The sequence below is a fragment of the Saccostrea cucullata genome, unplaced genomic scaffold (assembly GCF_032062105.1).
Source record: "Saccostrea cucullata isolate Sc308-1 unplaced genomic scaffold, CSIRO_AGI_Scuc_v1 ctg790, whole genome shotgun sequence".
NCBI lineage: Eukaryota > Metazoa > Mollusca > Bivalvia > Ostreida > Ostreidae > Saccostrea > Saccostrea cuccullata.
In genome coordinates this window covers 89,764-114,773 of record NW_026918831.1, presented here as the reverse complement: position 1 = coordinate 114,773, position 25,010 = coordinate 89,764, and the positions used below count along the sequence as shown (strand labels likewise).

At 33.6% G+C, this 25,010-nt stretch overlaps 4 protein-coding genes across 12 annotated transcripts in view; 3 read left to right on the top strand and 1 right to left on the bottom strand.

Annotated features, from left to right (window-relative positions):
• LOC134271939 (uncharacterized) overlaps window positions 1–2,131 on the top strand; it is a 32,025-nt gene extending 29,894 nt beyond the window's left edge. For all 7 annotated transcript variants that reach the window (XM_062754213.1, XM_062754209.1, XM_062754182.1 and 4 more), the window contains 3 exons: window positions 151–243; window positions 473–616; window positions 773–2,131. In XM_062754213.1, coding sequence (XP_062610197.1) covers window positions 151–243; window positions 473–616; window positions 773–811 — 276 coding nt within the window. In that variant the 3' untranslated portion in view covers window positions 812–2,131. The remainder of the gene's footprint in view (window positions 1–150; window positions 244–472; window positions 617–772) is intronic.
• Window positions 2,126–10,588, bottom strand: LOC134271986 (DNA methyltransferase 1-associated protein 1-like). 2 transcript variants are annotated; one of them, XM_062754230.1, is made up of 13 exons: window positions 10,521–10,588; window positions 9,386–9,471; window positions 8,995–9,083; window positions 8,474–8,594; window positions 6,459–6,533; window positions 5,047–5,265; window positions 4,658–4,765; window positions 4,139–4,330; window positions 3,781–3,852; window positions 3,484–3,556; window positions 3,184–3,338; window positions 2,725–2,895; window positions 2,126–2,533 (listed from the first exon to the last, which is right to left on the bottom strand). In XM_062754230.1, exons 2-13 carry the CDS (start codon window positions 9,464–9,466, stop codon window positions 2,471–2,473), a joined length of 1,419 nt encoding a protein of 472 aa, XP_062610214.1. In that variant the 5' UTR covers window positions 9,467–9,471; window positions 10,521–10,588; the 3' UTR covers window positions 2,126–2,470. The 2 variants fall into 2 exon arrangements, with proteins under 2 accessions (XP_062610214.1, XP_062610208.1); XM_062754224.1 differs by lacking the exon at window positions 10,521–10,588 and having other exon boundaries at window positions 9,386–9,490.
• A 274-nt stretch (window positions 10,589–10,862) lies between these two features.
• On the top strand, window positions 10,863–17,145 carry LOC134271929 (methylcrotonoyl-CoA carboxylase beta chain, mitochondrial-like). Its single transcript, XM_062754163.1, has 11 exons — window positions 10,863–11,362; window positions 11,555–11,733; window positions 11,872–11,943; window positions 12,034–12,212; window positions 13,259–13,439; window positions 13,723–13,814; window positions 13,948–14,096; window positions 14,270–14,391; window positions 14,619–14,729; window positions 14,998–15,117; window positions 16,879–17,145. The coding sequence occupies exons 1-11, from the start codon at window positions 10,957–10,959 to the stop codon at window positions 16,954–16,956; spliced, it is 1,689 nt and encodes a 562-aa protein (XP_062610147.1). The 5' UTR covers window positions 10,863–10,956; the 3' UTR covers window positions 16,957–17,145.
• A 2,878-nt stretch (window positions 17,146–20,023) lies between these two features.
• On the top strand, window positions 20,024–24,977 carry LOC134271884 (uncharacterized). Of its 2 annotated transcripts, none has more exons than XM_062754116.1 (6): window positions 20,024–20,176; window positions 20,788–20,910; window positions 21,456–21,636; window positions 24,089–24,229; window positions 24,345–24,474; window positions 24,626–24,977. In XM_062754116.1, exons 2-6 carry the CDS (start codon window positions 20,825–20,827, stop codon window positions 24,778–24,780), a joined length of 693 nt encoding a protein of 230 aa, XP_062610100.1. In that variant the 5' UTR covers window positions 20,024–20,176; window positions 20,788–20,824; the 3' UTR covers window positions 24,781–24,977. The 2 variants fall into 2 exon arrangements, with proteins under 2 accessions (XP_062610100.1, XP_062610107.1); XM_062754123.1 differs by having other exon boundaries at window positions 20,060–20,176; window positions 20,773–20,910.
• The last annotated feature ends 33 nt before the right edge of the window (window positions 24,978–25,010 follow it).

The following is a 25,010-nucleotide window of genomic DNA, read 5'->3' as shown; positions in this document are numbered from 1 at the left end:
CCAGGGGAGTGCAAAATATAATTACTGTTTCAGATTTATTCATATGTAGGAATACCTTGAAAATAATGGTTAAAATACATGTTTTTTGAGTTTTTTGCATTCAAAATGTCATGGATATAATCACAGTTGGAATTTTTGTTTTTGACACAGCTCCATTTAATTGAAGGGGCGTCTGTGTATGTCCGTTTGGCTGATGCAAGGCGAGATGATGAGCTGGCTGGGGATATTCCTGGAAATAAACTGGTGAGTTATGGATCATTTTGTAAGGCTATGTGTGTTATTAAATCATTTTCGCTGTATATTCATATTTTGTCATCCTCATTCATCTTTTAAGAGGAAAGTTTTGTCTATCCTTATGCATAATGATTCTTTTCGGATAAGTCATTCTTGACACTTTCTAATCAATCATATTCGTAGACTATGAATTTTAAACTTGTTGAATCCTTGAAAGTTGGTATTTCTTTCTATTTAGCTTGAGGTGAACACTGACTACATACCCCCTGAATGGGAGGAAAAATATTCCAGGGAGAAACCAGGAAAACCCCTCGAGTCCATGGTTCCTCAGGGGAAAACTGCAGAGCAGTTTGTAGATGGACTGGCCACAAAATTCAAAAATGTAAGTTTCTGGACACATAGATTTATATCAGTTACCTTAGGTACTGGATAAACCTTAGCATGTCTAGCTGATTTTACAGCAGTGATCTATATCAATTTAAAATGTACATGTACCTATTTGATATGATTTTCAAAAAAACTATCATTTATATTTTAGTTGGTGTACAAACTTTATGAGGAAGGAAATGTGAAGTGAAATGGAACAAAATGGCAATAAACAGAAGGACTATTTGCAAAACCATGCAAGATTAATCTGCTTTTCCAGAGGGATCAAGAGTGCAACAAGAATTCTCACCAGTGCTTTACTTATTTTTTTTTCAGCTAGAATGCATCAATTTTAAATGTTGACCAATATTATAGGAAATGCTGTTATACTGTACAAACTTTCCAGTGCATATTTTATTTCATTCCATATACTGTTAAGAGCTTTAATATTTATTATTATGTGTATTTATTTTTATTTATTGACTTTAATCTGGTACATGAGTAGATTGCAAAATATTATGACCTTTGAATTTTACCTGACATATTATTGTATCTTGTCTTTTCACAAAATAATTATATGGGTGTTTAACCCTCAAAGTCATATGGACATGCATTTTGTGTTTATGTGGTATTTCTCCCACTGTTTATTTGTAACATTTATTTTATACCCATGTGTACATCACTCAATTTTACTGTATATTTTGTACAATCACATGATGTCTTGATCAGACTTTCTGAATCCTCACACCGTGGTTTTCTATATATCACCACTCTCTGAAACTGATGAATTAGTTCACTGTATAGGTGTACATGATGTTTTTTCTCTTGCATATCAAATGGCTCCTTGAAAAATGTTTCAGTTGAAGTAAGAATTTGGAGAAATTAAACCAAAATCAAGCACAACTTTCTGTGCATAATAAATTTTCAGTTTTTTTTCTATGGGTGGCACTGTAATTCTCTGGTCATACAATTTTTTCAGACCAGCAAGCTATAGATTTGCAGCTTTAAACCAAGCAAACAAAGCATTTTCAAGGAACTTTGTGATAGGCAATGGAAAAAAAAAGTCACATCATATAATGTGTACTGTCAGATATTGGTGATATGGATTCAGAAAACAACAGTGTGGTGATCCAGTAAGTCGGATCACGCCTTCACATGATTAAAATTTACAGTAAAGTTGAGTGATATACAGTTGGGTATTTAACAAATAAATATTAATAGGGTACATTCAGATGAAATGTTAGTTCCATAAATATTTTTAATGAACTATAGATCTCAAACATTATAGGTTATAATGGGTATATGTGTAGTGTGCATTTATAGTGAATATTTTAGTATAACTGGTGATGCATGTTGCTATATTTTTTAACTGTGTTAGGGATTCTTTTTTATCTATTCAATAAAAATTATGCACATATTATTTTAACATGGTGTCAGAATACTGTGATATTATTAAATTATTCACTAAAATGCTTTATATCAAACTTATTTGTGACTTGTTGAAATAAGTTGATAAGTAAACACATCTTAAGAGTTCTGCCTTTTGTTATGTATGATTTATTCTTTCTTCAACGCTCTCCTAACAAATATTTGAAACAAACTCCACCAGTAAGTACACATACTTAAAGACCAAAAACTGACTGATGATGTCATTCTTGTCACTGACTCACTGTTAACATTTCACAATCACTTTCACAAAAAAAAGAGTTGTATGAACTTTTGTCCCAAGCTGCATTTTTGGTGTTGTACATGGAATTTTCAGCAGGTAGCTCTTTATCCACTTTAATGAGACAACTGTATATACAAGTAGTCTGCAGTCATAGTGTCTTGCTTGTTGCTAACACTGTCACTGTTGGGGTAAGTTTTAAGTTCACACTTTCTGTTTCATTTTCTTCAGCATATTGCCTTGCTCTAATGCTGCTTTACGTTTTCTCTACAAATAACATGGTACCATGTAAATTAAGGGGGGAAACGTCTACATGAAATCAATTAATTATGTCTGATAAAAATTAGCAGAAGAAATTTATGGTGCTTGAAACTTAGAGAAAATATGAAAAAGTGCCAAAAAAATTCAATGTGTGCATTCAAAAGAACATTCAAAAAGAAAAGTGAAGATTTTCTTACATTTGGTGTTCCTGGGGGATTTGTACTGACAACATCTATAGCCTCAGACAGCTTTTTTAGTTTGGATGGGGAGTCGGGGGAGATGCTGAAGTTGACGAGAGAGGAGGAGGTTTCTCCCCCTAACATCGAGGATTCTGGCTCCGTTTTAATTGTCGTCTCAATAGGAAGAGGCTAAAAACACAAGTTTAATGATAAACTCTTCACACTTCAATTTCAAACAAGAGGTCAATAGGCCTAACATGTCAAATAAGTGTGGTGATGCATTTTTTAGGAAAGGGGATTATCGTATGGTAAAATTGGGGCTTAATGATCTATTCTAACATCAATTGTTTATCTCTCACAAATTAGTATATGTATGAATTTAGTAAAAACACCTTGAATATTTTCTTTGAAACTGAGTTTTCGTGTAAAGAATGCCCTCAAATCTCACATGAGTCTAAAAATTAAAGAATATCATACCTTTCCAGGTGCCAGTTTTTCATATCTGTGTTTTAAAGACTCTAATTCATAATCACATGTTGCAAGGGCGATTTTCAGTTCATAAAGTAAAACAATATCTTGTCGAAGTTCATTGAAATGTGTGACTGTGTCCTCTGTTGGAATTGGGTTGTATTCTATAAAAGAAAGCTTGGATATCAAAGTCTGCACCAATGTACCTAAAATAGCAGTTGTGTTATATTTTGTTTCAGAATTATTTCTCTATAATAGTTTTCTTCTATTAAATGTGGTTATTCAAGTGAGGAAAGTACATTGTATTACCTATGCCAAGTTCTTCCAGAACTTGTTCAATAGCTTTCATTTTCTTCTGTCCAATTGATGCTGGTAATTTCATCTGCAAATGAAAGACAGATCTAATTCTCAACATTCTAATACAAACTTGATACATTGTATTTAAAAATTAACCTGGTTGAGTGGTTAGTGGTGAAGAAAAAAGATCTTATTCAAACTTCTCTGCAGTACCTTTTTACAAAGTTAAGACATATTGGAGAAGAAATTCACACATCTAAAGCATTAGCCCAAACATCAGAACACATAATAAGGACATATCTATCTTACCCGTTGACTTCGTAAAGACACTCCAGATGTCTTAAAGTCAGCGAATTTAATTCCACTTGGTTCTGGTGTGGCCTAAAATGTGAAATAATAATTAGCAACTTCAATTGTTCTCCTCTACATACTTGTACTTTAATGTATTACTGTTATCTGCCTGTAATCACTACATATGATTTTCATCGTAAAAGTTGCATTTGCTAATCTTAATATAATATGTTTATATCAAATTTTGTATATTTCATACAAGTTTGTTTGTGGAACATTTGAACTAATTTCATACAATTGATGTCAGGCGTAACAATACAATGAACCGATTTCAATCTTATGAACAAATTTTCCTTCCTGTTTATGATAATCTCACCACTGTTGGATTTATCTTCTGATGAGGCAGGTGTATCTTTTTCTTGGTCTGTTTTTTCTCTGACCGTCTGCTATCAAAGTTACTGTCGGCTGCTGTGATCAGTTTCTGCAGATCTTGTGTTTTCTTTTCTCGCTCTTTTTTCCTCAGTTCAATCTTCTTCAGCTCAGCAATTAAATGCTCTTCCTCTTCCACCTGACAATTTTATTTCATATTTTGTCAACACAAACATCGTTCACAAACAATGTGCATTTTAATTGATGTGTTTATATGTAGCATGAGCACTTTGGTGGACTTGTTTAATATTGTAATGGTTTGGGCCGTGGATATCGGCCTGGATGAGCACCTTTGGTGTTACAGACTTGTTTTGCAATCCTGCCATCATACCGTGGATATCGGCCTGGATAGCTCAATACGTAGAGCACCTGACTAGTGACTCTCTAGCCATACATTTTCTCCTTTCCTGTTACAATATCATACTGAATTACCACAATAACTCTCTAACTCAGTAGTGGCACAGACCTGTTCAGGAGTTCTGTCGAATAGCTTCACCAGCTGCTGTTTTCTTTTTCTTTCATGCTCTGCATCAAAAGCTCGGATTTTGGGTTCAGAACCTTGTGGTGCCCTGACCTGTAAATGGAGAATATATTTCAATGTACTTTTATGAATCTTCTTTTTTTAAAATTCCATACAGAATATAAAGTTCACACTGTAAAAATATATATCTTTTCATCCCTGCTGTTAGAAATAATTTGATATTCCAACAATAATATGGAATTGAATCATAATTTCGGCGATGAACATAAGAACATCCAAAATCAGGATGTTAGCACAAGTCTAACAGGTTAACTGTAATAAGAAATATGTATTTAACATAGGCATACATGATGTTGATCTCCTAACATCCTTACTTTTGTTAGAGTGTTACAGATACTATAGTATCTCTCTTTGATGTCCTCCACACTTCTGTTTGGGAATTTGTCCCTGTCCCACCGATCATGAATTACAATAAAACGTAAGTCGAATCGTTTACACAGATCAAACAGGAAGTCCGTTTCCTGTCTGGTCCAGTTGTCGTCATGGAGATGTTGCTGATACTCCAGATCTGAGTACACTGGTATGTCAACTGCCTGTAAAAAGGATAATTACTGATACAAAACGTATATGCATAAAGCATGTGTTAAAGATTTACAGCTAGATATCATTGAGATGGTGGCCATCTCAAAGGACCCCGCTTTCAACAACGAACATGAAAATGTAAGGTAGCTGGAAGGGTTTATTTTGAAGAGGAACATTTGTGTACTGCTCTATATCCTCTATCAAAAAATGGCACAAAAATCATGAATGTTGCATATCCTCTATGAAAATTGTTGCATATCCTCTATCTAAATATGGAAGGATCACAAATGTTCCATACCCTAAGTCAGTTGGTAAATTTTGAGGCTGACAGGAATTAAGGGAAAGAATTTATGCATCGAACACAGATTTTACACAGAGATGCTATTTTTGACACTAACCCTTGACATAGAAACTTTGTTCAAGGTCACTGCACCTACAATGATCAGTGGCATTCTGTGAGTGAAGTATGAGCCACATTGCACCAAGGGGAGAGAAGATATGATCTGGACAAAAATTTTTCATATAATTCTGCTATGACCTTAATCTTAGACCTATAAACATGGTTCAAGGCCACTACACACCCTTTACCCAAAGGCTCTCTGTGGGTGAAGTATGAGCCAGATTGTGCCTAGTAGAGAGAAAATATGCTCCAGACAAGAATTTAAACAGAGAGGCTATTTTTTTTACCCTGACTTAGAAACTTTGTTCAAGCTCACTGCACCTACAATGACCAGTGGCACTCTGTGCGTGAAGTCTGAGCCATACTGGACGAAGGGGAGAGAGGATATGATCCGGACAAGGATTTTTCATATAATTCTGCTAGACCTTATCCTTAGACCTAGAAACGTGGTTCAAAGTCACTGCACACCCTTTACTCAAAGGCACTCTGTGTAAAGTATGAGCCAGATTGGGGCAAAGGAGAGAGAAAATATGCTCCGGACAAGAGATATCGGACGGAGAGACGGACGGAAGGACAGCTAGATGGATGGACGGACAGACTAATCACTATAGGACGCCAGCCGAGAGGGGCCTTAATGAATAATGGGTATACATGAATGTACAGTACAAAAATGACTGATAAATATAAAACAACACATTTTATGGTTGAATATAAATATTCCCTTTCCTTTTCTGTCAAACAATTGGAAATTTTCCTAGTTTATCCACATGATGTTAATAAATTTCACTAAATTTATTATCAAACCTTGTTAAATCTTGCAAATGGGTAATCTTTTCCTTCATCTGCAAGTCTTCTCCAGTGATAAAATACTGCACCATCCTAAAATGATGAAACATTTAAACATTGATACAGCTGTCTTAAACAGGACCAAATAGATACATCAAGAAGTCTGTGAGTCAATGCTTTCTAGTAATACATGTACCCCCACTCTGATGTACCCCCACTCTGATGTACCCCCACTGACCCACTCTGATGTGAATCTCAATGAATCCCATCAACTGGCACACCTGAATAAAGAGTGCTAAAATTTCAAGCATTTGCATTTAGTAGTTGCTGAGAAAACTGTGAAGAAAATTTCGCGGCTAGGATAAGGCTGTCCGTAAAATATCAAACTGTTTAAACTGTAGTAACTTCTCTGAACTATCTAGATATGATGTCATAATAGAATATGATGTCAAGTCACTGCATACTTGAGCTACATGATGGGAAAAGTGTCACTTGTTACACATGACATGTAGATTTGGGGGTGTTGATTAATTCAAGTGCTGGGATTGTTTTTATGCTACATGTGCTGTTATGATGTTGAACATTTGAAATATAGATATCCCTTTTCCTCTCGCTTGTCCAATATGCACATATTCAAACAAGAGTGAAAAATTATATGTGAAACGCTCACCTTACACATCCATAGACAGGGTTAGAATTTATGAATCGTGTTTATATTTGACTGGCATAATTGAAAGACAAGGATAAATTGAAGATATTCTGCATGAATCTAAAAGAGAAGTATGTCCTCTGAATGAATTTGGCTGGGGGATCGTATGTAGTTTACCCATTTTTGTATAAATCACGATAAAGGGTGGAAAGTACCCTTTCTTATGTTGGTAAGTTGAATTTCTCATAAAATATTTTCTTAAGAAGTAAAAATGAAACCTGCCCCTAGCACTTTTTATGTACCAGAGATCACGATGAATTGATCTATGTAACAAACTTTGCACAATAATTATGTTTTGCACTTGTGCTGAAAGATTTTTGTGCAACATTTAAGAATATCATAAATGTCCGTCACGTGATCAACACAGTCATGTGACATTACAGAAATTCTTTATTATAATACCTGATTAAACTATTATCTCAAGTTGACTGCAATTTCAAACAGGGATCACATATTGAAATTAAAATCTAGCTCAAAATAAAATGTATATTTTTAAGGCATTTTAAGCCTTCAGACAGCCTTATCACAACTGCGTTGTTACAGACAGATACACAGACACAAATACTGTAGATCACTTAACTCTCCTTCAAAGTGGGTGTTGGTTATAATTGATATTCAGTCATTGACTCTTTATTAGCTCCCAGAATCAAAATTTTCACGAATTGTTTTTGTTAATTTGTTAAATATATACAACTCTATATAATCTTACCTCCAAGTCAATTTTCAAAAGTTAACATATTCGATGAATTTTTAAAATTTTTTGGTAGATAATTATCTGGATTTTCATGAAACATTACTTATTTGGGTAAACAAAGAGAGATAACTGTAAAATTTTGGTAAAACTTGTGTTTTTCACTATAGAAATCAATGGAAAACGGAAAATAAAAAGTGATTTACAGGTAATATGGAATAGTATTTCACAAATCCTCATACCAAAGCTGTGTGACACGGTTATAATTGATATTCAAAAAAACTGTACAAATTTATTTTCCACCAATTTCAAACAAATACAACTGAAACATTATATTTTAAAATATTTATGATTTATAAAACATAAGAAAAGATATAAGGAACATTTAATCATATCCAAGAATCTAAATGTATTTGTTGCAAGCCACAGAAAACAACCTCTAACACAATTTTTGTTAATTTGTTAAATATAGGCCAAATTGCTATATATTGAATTAAATGGTTTCAAAATGTAGGCGGGAATCGAGAGTTAGCGTGCGTGTTTCTTTCAATGCACTGTGCCAATTTTTTTTCTCTTAAATTAGAAAACCATTAAGTGTTAAAATCAGGGGAAGTAAGAAAACTTGTAGCCAACCTTTCTTGCTGGGTTTGTAAAAGGCATCCATTTCCATGGTCGTACTTTACTGCTACCTATTTTGGCCTTCATCTGCTTATAGCCCTGGTTTGTATCAGTTGGTATGATCGGAGGTGCATCTCTGAAATATTCCATTAATCAAAGGCATTGTATAAAAATGTTTTTGTGCTGGCTTGAACAAAAATTTTGTTGTGAGTATATGTAAAAATAAGATTAAATCCGTTTAGAGAGAAGTTAGAAATAAAAGGTGTCCAATTGTTTTGGACCCCTAACCTGTTTTATTTTCATTTAAAAATTCAGCAAAATTTCCATTCCCTTTTCAAAAAATGTTATATGCACACCATACATTAAAATCATTACTTTATTTAATATACCCATGATAAAATTAAACTTTTGCAGAAAATTATGTTGCAATATAAATTACTTGTACTCCCCATAACAAACTAAAGAACTTTCAAATGTTTTGACATCATGAAATTCTAATAAGATTAAAGAACAACTGCAACAAGTCTTTGACATACTTGTTATCTGTCCAGAGAAGTCCCCATAGCTCCCTGTGCATGCCCTCTGGTCGCTTGAATGACAGGTCAGATTTCCTAGTTACCTTTTTCTGTAACAAGAATACATACAATTTTAACCAAAGAATATTATTCAATTCAAAAAGAAATTAACAAAGTATCACATTAAGGTCAAATTAAATTTTAAATTTTGCTATTGTAACCAAAATCAAAAAATAAAATAGATTTGCTGGTTCTACTAAATAAAACATAAATGCACACATACTTTTTGGCTAAGGTAACATTCAAAATAGTTGGAAGACAGTATTTAAATATGAGCAAGCAAATATATTTAAATATTTTCTACCTTTATTTTTCACGAAGTTTCACGTAAATTAAAGTTATATATGTGTACCTTTTTGTCATTCATCAAAGCATCTTTTGTGATAAATTGTTGTTCTGGGCCTTCTAATTCCAAAATATCTCGGACATCCATTCCTGCTGCCATGTTATCTCTAAAAGTAAATTTTACACTACATTAGTTAACATAGCAACAACTTACATGAAAAAAAAAAATTAAAAATGATTTAATGCAATCTCCATGCCACAAAACTATCATTGTCTCAAACTACTGCCAAAATGTATGATCCTCTCCCATTCTGGCCATGGTTTCTTGAGAACTGAATTTCTTGTAGCTCATTAAAATATTGACCAAAAGCATAGTCAGATAATGAACTTTGTCGTGACCTTTCAAAATCCAATCGCAGTATACAAAATATTTCTTACACAAAGTTGATGTCAATTATTGATTTCAATTGCGATGGAAACAAGTTATGTCATTGGCTGAACTTGACTTCACAATATAGAGGCATAAATATTCAAGATTACAACACTTCTTGTGATCTAGCAGCCACGGGAAGGAGAGAGCTATATGCGGACTTCAGACTGTGGCTTGAGACAATGCAAAACTATAGTTGGCTTCATAAGATTACTGTACTTTTTATTTGACGTCATACTTTCGTCATTTAAATGGCTCATGTATTTCCGATTTTGTCAGAAACCTCCAAGAAATTCAGATTCTCAATCCCAATGCAAAGTGATTTCTTTTCATTGTTTTGTTTTCTTATGATCGGAGGACAGATAGTTAAGCTATATATATGTTATTGATAGTACATAACTGCCCCTACGGTCACAACGATCTTTTTAATTCTAATAATGAATGCGACAGTTATCTATCTATTAAGCTACAAGAGCATATCATAAAATATATTCACTTTCATGAAAGTACATCCAACATCATAGATCTAATCGTCAAAACAGTTACACGAATTACAACAAATAAATTATCAAACACAGCACTAACAAACTGTACTCCTACAAGTAAGAGCCTCGGTTAACGTCCCTTCGCTCCTTATATACCTCGGATACGCCAAGTCAAAAGTATCTCGCCGTGAACCTCTAGCATGCTGGAGTATAACAAACTGTTACTATTTGCAACCAAAATATAAAGCAATAACGCACATACATAAAGCATGCTTGTAGATATTTACTTACTATCTTTTTTGCTTTTTTTGTAAAATTTTCTTTTGCACTTATTCGATGTCAAACAACATTATAACATAATGATGGAAATACATCGTATTTTGAAGCGTTTCAATGACTGCACCCAGTGCGCGTTTTAAACAAGTCGTTCATATAATATTTCTAAGTCAGAAAATGCCAGGCAGAAAGGAACACGCTAAGATATTAGGAATATTTTCAAATTTTCAGATTTATTTGCTGTTCAAATATTTGTTATGAAATTATTTTTTAAGTAGGTAAAAAACAATACATACTCAGTTCGACGTATCTATTAAAATTGACAAAGTGAAAGTACACCAAAGTCCAACCCCCACTAATATTTTCGCTGTGAGTACACTGCATAGGCCATTAGGACTCGCTGTCAGGATCCTAGGAATGTAAAATTAGGAAAATATCAGTTTCAAAATGCTTAAGCCCATCCGTGTTTCTCATTTGAAATTTGTAAAAAGATATTTTCTTAGTGTGACACTGGAGTCGACACACAGAGCTTCTGTAACAACATTAAGCGGCTCTCAGAAGTTTAAAAGTAGTTTCAAAATTATTGAGGACAACCCTCTTGACGTAGCTGATGCAGAAAGAAACAGGAATAAATACAAGCTGCTGTTAGAAAACTATTCTAAACATGTTGCGCTTGCAAAATCAGGAGGGGGAGAAAAAGCAGTTGAAAGACATACTGTGAAGCAAAAGAAAATGCTGGTTGCAGACAGACTGTGTTTACTTCTAGATGATGTAAATGATTTTTTAGAATTGGCATTGTCAGCAGGACTTGGGATGCCTTATGGAGATGTTCCTCGTGCAGGAATAATAACGGGTATGAAATTTGCCTATAAGTTAGTTATACTTTTAAAAACTTGTCGGAAATATATATATATATATATATATATATAGCTTTGATATGTTTTACAAAAATCAATCTCTAACTGAAAAAAAATCAATGCATTTAAAATATAAGATACCTCTGCTCAATTTTTAGGCTTGTCATAAGAATTTTAACATATTTTAGGTATTGGTAGAGTCCATGGAAAATTGTGCATGATCATAGCTAATGATGCTACTGTAAAAGGGGGAACAATATATCCTGTTGCTCTAAAGAAACAATTACGAGCACAGGAAATAGCAGAGCAGAATCACCTCCCTACCTATTATGTAGTGGAGTCAGGTGGAGCATTCCTACCTCTACAGGTAAACCAAGATTTTATTTGTAAAGAAAAAATCATTTGGTAGGTTTTATTGATAGAAAATACTAAGAGAATATATGATACTGGGAATAAAATAGCTAGGGAAAAGAAATATTAGTATAAAATATTGTTTATTTTCCAGTCAGAGATTTTTCTACCAGGAGGAAGAACATTTTATAATGAAGCCGTAATGTCTTCACAAGGAATACCTCAAGTTAGTCCATGGGCTCATGTCCTGAATTGAAGTTTGTATTTCCTTTTAAAGTTTTTTGTATCTTGACTGAAATGATTTTGTAACATTTAGTTAGCAATAGTCTGTGGAAATTGCACAGCTGGGGGAGCATACATACCTACAATGGCAGATGAAGCTGTGATGATTCACAAACATGGAACTATTTTCCTTGGTGGTCCCCCATTAGTCAAGGCTGCTACTGGAGAAGTAATCAGTGCTGAGGAGCTAGGAGGGGCTACACTACACTGCAGGTATGGTATTATAGGCTGGTGAAGTTATCAGTGCTGAGGAGCTAGGAGGGGCTACACTACACTGCAGGTATGGTATTATAGGCTGGAGAAGTACTGTAGATCACTAAATTTTCGCGACACCTTATTTTCGCGAGACAGTCATTGATTCTTTATTAGCGAGACAAAGTTATCACGAATTGTTGTTATGCCTCTATATAATCTCAAGCAATACTATTATATGTGAGAAAGAAATTTTCGCGAGCTCACTTTCTCGCTTTATTACACAAAAATAAACTTCTCGCGAATAAAACATAATTTACAGTAATCAGTGCTGAGAAGCTAGGAGGGGCTACACTACACTGCAGGATGGTATTATAGGTGGGAGAAGTAATCAGTGCTGAGGAGCTAGGTGGGGCTACACTACACTACAGGTATGGTATTAAAGGAAGCTCAGGTTATACACTTGAGGTAAAGTTAAGGTAATTCTGAAGGATTTTACTTTTGAAATCTGCATACAGATCTCTTTCACAAATTTTAAAATGCCTTTTCTCTTTTTCTGGATCCTTTTTGCTTGTGAAAGAATAACTAGTGCACGGGTCATAGGGACTATCCCCCTGAAGTTTAAAACCCTATAATTTAAGAAATAAATATAAACTCTGACCTCTCTCATCAAACACCTGAAATATCATTTTAAAGGTATGTAATCTGTAGGTACCTCACACAAAGTCACATTTTAACTCAATACTTGCCAAATTTCAAGTCACTGATCCTTTAAGTAGGATATATATCATCATTCTTCTAATTTGAACATTTTTTTTTTCAACACTTAGGTGTCCAGGCACCTGAAAGATGAGCAGCTGAATTCTGACAAGATTGGTCAATTTTATAGCTAATGTTAAACTAAATTTTGTTGATATTCTTAGCCATCCAATCAAAGCAAAATCTTCCCAAATTTAATAAAAATATATATTTTTGCCTGTGTATCATGCTTTTGTTGTTCTCTGACAGTGTAAGTGGTTGTACAGTCTTTTTTGTCTGTGTAACACACTGTTGTTGTTCTTTGACAGTGTGAGTGGCTGTACCGACTATTTTGCTAAGGATGAACCTGAGGCCTTTGAGATGGGACGAGATATTGCGGAGACCCTCCCCTTCCATGATTCATGCACATCTGATTCAGAACCACCATTGTATGATGCTGATGACATTCCAGGACTTATCACTCCAGAAAATAACATAAATATTTACCAGGTAACAAGATATTGTTATAGAATTGCTGACTGTCGTTAAACGTAACCATTAATTCTACTAGATCTTGCATTGCATTTTCATGTTTAAAAAAAAAATACATAGGCCAAAAGTTAATATAGAGGAACACAAAAATGTAAAAATTATTTAGATTAGTTCCAATGTTTGTAAGACTTTTTATCCAAAGAATACTGCTGGTGTGTGTTTGAATTTTCCATTCGAGCTGTCAAAATTTTGCTTTTTTTTTTAAATTTGAATATTTATAGATAATTTTGTTATTTTCCAGGTCATATCAAGAATCACAGATGGAAGCAAATTTAGCGAGTTTAAGAAAATGTTTGGTCCTTCATTAATCACAGGATTTGGATATATTCATGGGTAATGCACTCTTTCATTAACTTTAATAAGCAGTAGACTTAAAAGGCTTCTTTTTGAATTATGATGTCTTTTGTTAAGGGAGATAAATCTGTAGGATTTATACACAATTTGTAATATAACTTTTTTTAACTAGTTGTCTAGTTGGAATTGTGGGGAACAATGGCTCCCTCTCTGAACATTCTGCAGACAAGGGAGCTCACTTTGTACAGCTTTGTTGTGAACGAGACATACCACTGATATTTCTACAGAATACTCAGGAAAAATCAGACAGTCAAACCTCAGGTGAAATTAAAAAAAAGTATTTGTAACATGCATGGTGCTAGAAGTTGATTATATGTTGTAGCATTACCAAAACATTAAATTTTAAAAAAAAAATAATAATAATATACCCGGTAAATTTTAATTACAGCAGTTTACTAAGGTTATCTATGCCTTAAAAATATTTTTTAATGCAGGTGAAATGTATGGTAATCAGCTGAGGGCCCATGCCAAAATGCTAGCAGCCATTAGCTGTGCCAATGTTCCTGTAATATCTTTCATCATTGGAAATGCCATTGGACCAACAAGTTTTGTCATGGTAGGGGCGTGATACAGTTTACCAAATGGAGTAAAATAATTTATAAGTGAAAACAAGTGCTCTTCATTTTAAATACATATTTTATATGCCAATGCAAAGAATTGGGGCCTGATATTTTCTAAGCTTTGCAGAATTAGGACTAAATTAAATTTTTTAAAAATGTTCCACTGTATGTTAAGTTGACTTTAACGTTTCATATGAATAACATGGGATTGTTTACTTCACAGGCAAACAGGTGTATGAGTCCCAACTTTCTGTTTTGCTGGCCTAATGCTGTTGTCTGCGTAGAGAATCCTGATAAACTTACACAAGACTTGATAGAGGAAGCTAAAGCTGTTGTAATTATCAAGATATTGTTTTTATATACATGTATATAATTATTTGAATTATATCAAGTTTGATAATCAAATTAGAAATTGATATTTACTTTTTCAAGTAAGGTTACGAATTCAGTTTATGTCTTTGTTTCTTATGAGATGTAAAGACCACTCAGTTTAATATTTTAACATTTCAAAAATCTTAATCTCGATCCCCTCCCTCTCCACAAAAGATTGGTAAACTGATAAAAGAATGGTAAAATTAGTTATAGAAAAATTATTCTTGCAGAATATAAAAGATTTGGATACATCAAGCATCTCACAAAAAGTAAACATGGAGAGCTCCTCGTTTTACGCTGCCTCTAGAGTGTGGAATGATGGGATAGTTCTGCCTCAGGACACAAGAAGGGTCAGCATCCGTTTATATACTGGGGTCAATTTTACAAAAGAACTTACAACTACCGTATTTGGCCGAGTATAATACGCATTGATGTAAAATACGCACCCCCCTTTTAAAGTCTGAAACTGGGGGAAAAAACGCAGTTCGGATGTATTATACGCAACAGAAAAATTTACCAAGCGATGTTCTGAACTATGAAAATCACGGTAATTTGTTACGAAAATCGGCGCGAGGATTAGGTGTCAAAAATTTACTGAACACACTTTTTTTTAAAATACACACTTTATAACTTTCTCTTAATCCTGACATTCCGTATCTCGGCAATCTGGAGAAAATTATTTATTCATTTATTTCAACAAAGCACAAGATAATGTTGCGTAAAAGTATTAACAGATTTTTTTTTAAAGAATAGTTACGGTGATTTTGAAAATTATGCGTCGCCATATTCTTAGATGAAATAATTTTATTTTAACAAAGCAAGAGATATTGTCGAAAGTTTTATCAGTTGTCATATTTAATTTTGGTTCTAGATAATCATGCTTAAAATTATCTTACAATATTTTATCAGGAAACGAAATTGAAACATCAAAGTATTTATTCCTTTAAGAAGCCTACGATTTTCCTCTTCTGAATCTTCGCGGATATCTTATTTTCTAAATGATACCACTTTTTATTAAAAGTTTTAGCATAATTTATATTTCATTTCTCAACTCTCAATTATTTAAACAAGAGGCCGATAAGTATAAGATAAGGTAAAATTACATTTAACAAGTGTTTAATTGTTTAAGTGCCGTAATCAACACATGCTCACCATGCTCAAACATACGAAAGGTCATAAACCGACCCCCAATTTTTAACAAAGAAAATAATCACAGCAATTAACATGGCAGTAAATAATCAGTGCTCTAACTGTAAAAACATTGCTTTGGAGTCGGTAGACAATTAATTGAATAGGTAATTATCATTTGACCAGCGCACGTGTGTCACAACATTGGCTTCCTTTCATTGGGACGTATTGAGGGGTGTTAATATTGTTGCAGATTATCACTGAGTTATTTTAAACCTAAAATTAATATTTATTTTATTGTATTTCATTAAAAAATGATTTATTACTTTGTCTGGCAGATAAGGTGCATGTGCACTTTCATTCCGGAAGCACGTGACATAGCTATGAGTGAACGTCTAAAAATAACATCGGTAATGGCGGCCTCCTCGGAGACTATCAACATGCAGCTCAAATTACTTTTAACTTCCCTTTTCATGTTATTTGGGCATAAAAAGATTATGAAAGTGGCATTTATAAGAAGCATACCTTCCAACAATAACTTTCCGAAGTTTAAAATATGGCAATTAACAAAAGAAATTGCATGTGTCTCTAGGTAATACTACGGTATGTACGTATGATAGCCGCGCTGCACCTGAAAGAAAAACTTGTCAAAATCCCATTGTGATGTAAAATACGCATCCCTTTCTCACAGAAATTTATTTTAGGAAAAAAGTGCGTATTATACTCCCCTAATTACGGTAGGATCAAAATTTTATTCTGCTCAAACTCTATTTTACATTGATTTGAAAAATTTTATAATTTTATTTTACAGTTTGTTCTTATTTGTAAGTTCTTTGTAAAACAGGCACCTGATCAAGAATGCTCTTAAAGAATAATTTACTTTTGCCATTATTTAGTTGATAAGAGAAGATTTTGGGGGGAGGGGGTGTCTGACATATTCTATGTATTAGTGTCTTAATTTGTGGATTTTCTTTCTGTTTCAGGTCATAAGACAGTCCTTAGAAGCTGTGAATGCTTACCGACACAGAACTCAGCCTAAAGCTCAGATCATCAGAATGTGATAGACAAGCTAGCTGTGATTTATACTTCATTTTCATGTCTACCATCTCATCTGTCGAGAATCTGTAGAGATGTAAACATTAATAACAAAATTAATATAGTAATCATTAACAAAATTCTTAGTTAAAACTTCTGACTATTTTTCATTAAACAGATATTTTTATACATATTTATTAAATTTGAGAAACTTAGTTTTGATTCAGTATTTGACACTTTACAGGCAAAGAAAAGTTACAGAGGTTGTCTTGCTAAATAAGAGTTAGAAACTCAAAAAAGCCAAGATTTGATATGCTGAATTTCTTTTAAGTTGAAGTCAAAGAGCTAGCTTCAACTTAATGCAGATATTCGCAGGGCCAAAAAAACTCCTAAGTGGCTTTTGCTCTTTAAGCAATGAATTTGACAATGAGTTTATGAAATACTCAGGAAAGTATAATGTGACAATAGGGAATGCAAGTTATACATTGAAATATATAGAAAAAATTCTTTGGAAATCTTTTTCTCAAGAACCATTAGGTCATAAAAAAATGAAACATGTGGAAGCATGCTAGGGTAGTGTAGATTCTAAATTGCTCAATCATGACCTTCGTAGGTAGGGTGTTGCCGTTATAGGGAATCTAAGTTTTACATTGGGATATATAGAACCATATGACCAGAAAGGCCGAAATTTATGTGGAAGCATCCTGGGTAGTGTGGATTCTAAATTGTAAACAAAATGACTCTCTAGGATAGGATGTTGCACAATAGGGAATCCAAGTTAGAAATTGAAATATGTAGAAAGATCTTTCAAAAATCTTCTCCTCAAGAACCACTCTGCCAGAAATGTAACTTATTGGGAAGCATCATAGGGTAGTGTAGATTCTTTATTGTTCAAATCATGACCTCCTGAGGTTCAGATGTGTTCAGATGAAAAATAGCAGGGCCAAAGTAACTCAGGTGAGCATTGTGGCCAGTGGACCTTTGGGTTGTTGTTGAATCACGGACACTTGTTTCTGTGATATATTTTTTAACCGATAGAAAAAAAACAACTTTATTATCATTGTTACAAAATTTGTTACGGAAACAAGTGTCTGTGCTGTGATGAACACTGAAAAACACTGCGGGTGTGAACGGTCGGCAGGGGATGCTCACTCCTCCATGCAGGGATGGGGTCAATTACATCGGAAAGTAATTAATTAAATTACAATTACTTTCCCAAAACCTTCAATTAAATTACCATTACCATTACATGGATTTTGAAATGTAATTAATTGAATTACAATTACTTTGCAAATGTAATTAATTAAATTACAAATTACATTCAAGAATACACGTATAAAAGTAAATAGTCATGTATATTCCTTTACATTTATAATAGATTATTTTACAACATTTTTTTTACAATAATATTAAAAGCTTCATACATTTTTCAAATACTGTGTCCCCTAACCTAATATATGATTAATTTGAAGATTTTCCTGTTATGCTGAAGATTCTTTCCACTGGGGTATTTGTGAGAAAAATGCATACATGTAGATACTGACTAAGTAGAAAGTTTACAGATGGTTTTACCTTAATTCATGTGTTTAAATTTTGGAATAAGTTTTAAGCTTTCCCATAAACAAGTGATAAATTTATGCTAAATGTACTTTTGATGCTTTAATTTGCCTTTATATTTCCTTATTTCAACATCATAGGTTTACCTCAAAATGTGGGTATTTGACTTATTCTGTGCCAAACTACAATTTAAAGTCACCATATAAACACCAACAGACAAAGTCAAAGGTGTGAAAAATGTTTATTTAGGAATAAGTATATGACCCCAAGACACTAATTAGCACCTGTTAATAACTTCCAACACAAGCTGAAGATATGGCAAACAAAATGATTAGAAGCCATTGGACTTCTTATTTTCATATGGATTAATATTGATTAAAAAATTAAAATATGAATTTTATTTGTAAACTTTACAAAGAATTTTTTGATTAAAAAGTTTGTTTGTTTTTTTTTTTAATGAAAAGGGGCATTGTATTTAAACAACAATTGACATAAAAAGGGAAGTTCTTTTCAAGAAATTTTACTATTAAAATTTTTGGTCCAAAATATAAGTTATTAACCTTTCATAAATAATGTTTATGAAATTGAGGGAGAGGAGACTATTTTTCGTTTGTTTAAAACCAGTGTAATTGAATGTAATTGAAAAGTAATTGTGAATTACATGCCTTTTTGGAAAGTAATTAATTAAATTACCATTACTTGTAATTGAAAATTTGGTCAATTACACATTACTTTCAATTACATCGAAATTTGTAATTAATTACAGTCAATTACCATTACACGTTACCATTACCCCATCCCTGCCTCCATGGCACCTGATCCCACCTCTGAATTTTTGGAGGTTCATGTTTTCTCTGCTCCTATTTTGTTTTGTTTTATGGAATTTTGAGTGTATTAAGTGTATCAATCAAATGTGTTCCAAAATTCGCAGTTTCAATTATTCCCAGATAAAAATAAATTGTTTTTTATATTTCCGTGCGAAATGCTATCTCAGATCAACATGACATAATGTTATATCAAACATGACATTAAACCGAAAATTTGAGAAAATATCTATTTCAAATCTGTGTCCAAGCACCTTTAAAATAAATACCGAAAAGCACACGTACTTGGCGTACTTTTTCTTACTAAAAACATAATAACACCATATCTATACTGTAAGTTTGATATTTCTCTGTTAATTTTATCTCTTTGGTATTCTTTGCAAGCCACACATACATTTTTAATGTGTGTGTAAAGAGGAGGGGGGGGGGGGGGTAAGAGCTGCGTGTTCTCCACGCTTCAGGTGATTTAAATGGTTTTCCTTTGATATACTTGTACATTTTTCCTCGGTTTAATATTAAAAAATCTAGATCCGTATCTTCTATTTTCGGAGAAATCGTGACAATGAAATTTCAATGTCGATACCGTCAAATACAAGGCAAAACGAGTGTTTAGCTTACTTATTCATTCACCCTTATAATAGATACTTATTATACATACGTAAGTGGTTGCGTACATTCAGAATTACTCAATTATTGATTGCTATACAATCTTGTTTTCACGGCCTCTTGTGGTGATATAATACGGATGACTAGTTAGGACGGATATTGTCGTTTTAAAGTCCTTGTAATCAGCTGTATGTATACCTTTTGCTTGTTGTTACATTCCTGTTGACCCAGATGGTGGCTAAACCAACCTTATTCCCAGGTATGACAAGCGCTATTTTCAAGTTTCTTTTAAGAACCGTAAAATTTGGAAGTGCCATTGCAACTGTAAATGAGATTAGGTATCTATAATTAAATGTGTCCGAAATCAGGACTTCGTAAGTTATTTCATATCTAAAGCATTCATTGCAATTGTTTTGTAATTCTGCCCACGCTACACCGGGGTATCAAACTGTCGGCTAAGGGTGTAAAGTAACTTGTAGATTAATTCTCTCTAGCCAAGCATTGAATCTTTTATTACATGACTGTATATAAAAAAAATGCATCAGTATATTAAAACAACCATTATGAAGGTTATAACTGGTGAAAAAGTCCAAGTGAAAAAAGTAAAATAGGAGGTGCACAAAATATGTAATAAAGATTCTGTGAAAGTTTCATCAAATTTCATTCAGTGGTATGAGAGGAGTTAATAAGTGTAACAGACGGACGGACGGACGGACAGACGGACGGACGGACGGAATTAACGATTACTATATACCCTCCCGCTTTTCAAGCGGGGGGTATAACAACCATTATGAAGTCTTCCAAGGAAAAGACAAAATTGTACTTTAAGTGAATAAGTGTATCATTCTTTTCAAGACCCCGATCTTGCAGAGATGATAAGCACTACAATATCATGATGTAAGTGAACATGGATGAAGAGAAGACAAAACAGATACGACCGAGTCATCGTCTAGAACTCAGGGTCAAAGGTCTGGTCAACAACATCAGGGAGGGGTAAGCATGACGAGGGTTGAGGTAAACCCCCCCCCATCACTCTCTCTCAGTTCGTATCTCGCTTTATAAATGGAATGCTGTACATAATATCTCTTTCTGGTCAGCAATGTTGCTATTGGACCATAAATTCAGAAACACGAATCATTTACCTTTCTATTCACAACTTTTTTTTTATTAGAATGAATGTATTTAAATAGCCACGCTCTGTTCTCGTCTATTGAACCTTAAATATTGCCGACTGCCTACGTGCATATGGAAGTTTATGATAGATAGAACAAATAAACTTCTGTTTAGTCTGTATAATTCAAGAAAAGCAAATATGAAAATTGGATTAAGATCTAATAGCAATGGATACTCATTCTTTACACTGTCGAAATATTTTCGCATATACATGTATTTCCTTGCCTTTTATTTTACTAACAATAATTCAATTTTCGGTTGGTTTTACCAAAAAAAAAAAAATGAAATGTAATTCACAGTTATTAAGTTACAATTTAAATAGGTATGTTATCATGAAGCATTTATTAAACTGATTTCTGTTTCAGGCCGTACATCACACACAACTACTTAGCGAGTCACATCAGTTTTCTGAAGAAAGTGAATGGAGAGGAGAGTTACAATGTATACCGAGTGCTGCCCTTTGGGGGCTCGTTCAACTCCCGGGGGGATATCATAGCCCTCCTTGTGTGGTACTTTATGCTCATCTACGCTATAACCGCTATACCTGTAAGTTCAAAAATTGATTTTGGTTATTTTTTTTTTAAATAGGATCCCGTTTCTTATGACAAGTAGCAATTTACGAGGAAAACTTAAAAATAATATGATTTGCGATACTTCATAAATCATAAGATATTTTTGAGAAGGAAAAAGATCCAATTGAAAACAAAGCTCCCCTTGTCTGTCTGGCAATTTTAGACTTATGTGTACGTGTTTTGTGAACCATGTGTATTAAAATCATCTCGAGTTTAAAAGCTGTGTCTCAGAATGTTGTGATTAATGCATTGATAGCAATCACATTTTAGAATGAACTCATAAATATTTTGTAAATGATGCACATCATTGCTGTGTAAAAATGTAACAGGATACAACTTTATCAACAAAGACAAATATATACGTACCCCGGTACATGCAATGATGCATGGGTTATATCTGGCCACAAGCGTAATAAAAATGGTTACGACTGTTAATTTTTAGTACTGATGTTTGAAGCTTTCAAATCAAAAACGGTACATTTTTATTCACAATGCATTTTTCAATATTTTTTTAAATTTGGTATAAGAAAAGTATTTTTGTAATACTGGAGACATCTCTCTGTGCACCCAATTTATTAGATGAAATAATTATTAGTAAAACTTTCATTTTGTGGTATAGTCTGTTCCTGTGTCAATTTTCTATTTGTACAGTAACTGAAGGGTGGTGTTTGTGTGAGAGGGTGTGTGTATGGGGGGGGGTGCTTTGAAAACAATGGTGTTGAAAGCTTGTCTGTCACCATAGACATTTGTATTTTATCTTGCTTACAGCAAAGATAATTTTTACTTTAAGGGCAATTGCATTGACACTTGCCTGCTTCTAATTATTTATAAATATTTTTATTTTAAAGTTTGGATATTACATTGGCCAAGATTGGGAACATATGTAATTTTGAAGACATACATTGTTATTACAGTACCTTTACATTTAAACCTGCCTGTTTCTTTGAAGACCTTTACATTTAAGCTTGTCTTTTTCTGTGAAGACCCTTACATTTTAGCTTGCCTATTACTGTGAGGACCTTTCTATTTTAGCTTACCTGTTACTGTGAGGACCTTTCTATTTTAGCTTGCCTGTTACTGTGAGGACCTTTCTATTTTAGCTTGCCTGTTACTGTGAGGACCTTGATATTTTAGCTTGCCTGTTACTGTGAGGACCTTTCCATTTTAGCTTGCCTGTTACTGTGAGGACCTTTCCATTTTAGCTTGCCTGTTACTGTGAAGACCTTTCTATTTTAGCTTGCCTGTTACTGTGAGGACTTTTCTATTTTAGCTTGCCTGTTACTGTGAGGACCTTGATATTTTAGCTTGCCTGTTACTGTGAGGACCTTGATATTTTAGCTTGCCTGTTACTGAGAGGACCTTGATATTTTAGCTTGCCTGTTACTGAGAGGACCTTGATATTTTACCTTGCCTGTTACTGTGAAGACCTTGATATTTTAGCATGCCTGTTACTGTGAGGACCTTGACATTTTAGCTTGCCTGTTACTGTGAGGACCTTGATATTATTGCTTGCCTGTTACTGTGAGGACCTTGATATTTTAGCTTGCCTGTTACTGTGAGGACCTTGATCTTTTAGCTTGCCTGTTAATGTGAGGACCTTGATATTTTAGCTTGCCTGTTACTGTGAGGACCTTGATATTATAGCTTGCCTGCTACTGTGAGGACCTTTCTATTTTAGCTTGTCTGTTACTGTGAGAGCCTTTATATTTTAGCTTGACTATTACTGGGGACTTTTGTATTTTAGCTAGACTATTACTGAGGACTTTTGTATTTTAACTTTTCTGTTATTGTGAGGCCTTTCATATTTTAGCTTGCCTGTTACTGTGAGGGTCTTTATATTTTAGCTTGACTATTACTGATGATTTTTGTATTTTAGCTAGACTATTACCGAGGACTTTTGTATTTTAACTTGTAATTTAGCATGCCTGTTACTGTGAGGATCTTCATAATTTAGCTTGACTATTATTGAGGATTTTTGTATTTTAACTTATTTGTTTTCATGAGGCTTTTAATATTTTAGCTTGCCTGTTTCTAAGAGTACTTTCATATTTTAGCTTGTCCATTGCTGTGAGGACCATTACATTTTGGGTTGCTTGTACCTGTGAGAACCTTTATATTTAATCTTCACAATTACTTTGAGGATCTTTGTATTTTACCTTGATTATTACTGAGGATTTTTGTATTTTAGTTGGTCCGTTACTCTGAGGGTCTTTATTTTACCATACCTGTTACTGTGAAAGCCTATTATTTATTTATTTACCCAACCATTACTTTGAGGAACTTAATAGTTTAGTTTGTTGGTAACTGTGAGGACTTTTAATTTTAAGCTTGCCTGTTACTGTGAGGATTTTTATATTTAACCTTCACCATCAATGTGAGGACCTTTACATTTATTCTTAACTATTACTGAGGACCTTTTATTTTAGCTTGCCTGTTACTGTGAGGACCTGTCTATAAACATCTGTAACATCATCATTCTTGCCACAATGGTTGTATATCATCTCACCGCTATTCGCCTCATCTTTTGGAATGTCAAGAAACTCAAAGCTATGTGGTGCACAACATTAGTGAGTATTTACAGATTGAAATAATACAGAGGTCTATGCTTTTTGATTTTCATGGTCTATGCTTTTTGATTTTCACTTATTTTGAATGTGCATGATTATTGAAACACTGTTTCAGACAACAGCAGAAAAATACCTTGGACTGCAAAATTACTTCCTAGATGTAACAACTGATAATGCTAAAGAAATACACTGTGTAGCCACTAAACAGAGACAGAAGATCATACAGAGAATGACCAACAATAATAGTAACTACTTAATGTCAATTATAATGCTCTAAAGGTGAAAAATTGTGAAAAATTTATCATTGTGATAAAATATTGGCCCTGTAAATAGATAACTTTTACCAAAATAAACTGTCTGTGAATGTTTCAGTATATGAACTATGTGTATTTATAGGTAAGCAGGTGGTGGTCATGTTGATGACCTCTTCCTACCTGCGCAGTCGCCTGAGGGACCCCGTCCTATGTCTGTCTGTGATGGCTATCTTCTGTCTGATCGGACTTATTGTCCAGCTGGAGACTCTGAGGCTCGTGGTCCACAATCACACGTGACGCAGTGATGAATGGAGACTCAATACAGACAGTATGGACTGTGATATTACACATTACAAACAGAAATCCTGAATCCTGGTGCTACATTGTACTTAGCATTTTCATCATTTAAGTTTTATTTCAATAGCAATAGTTTTATGAAAAAATTTACTTATATGAAGCAAATTTTATATGAAGATACATGTAGGTGTTTTGTTGAGAGCTTTTAAAGCTTTATATAAATTTTACTT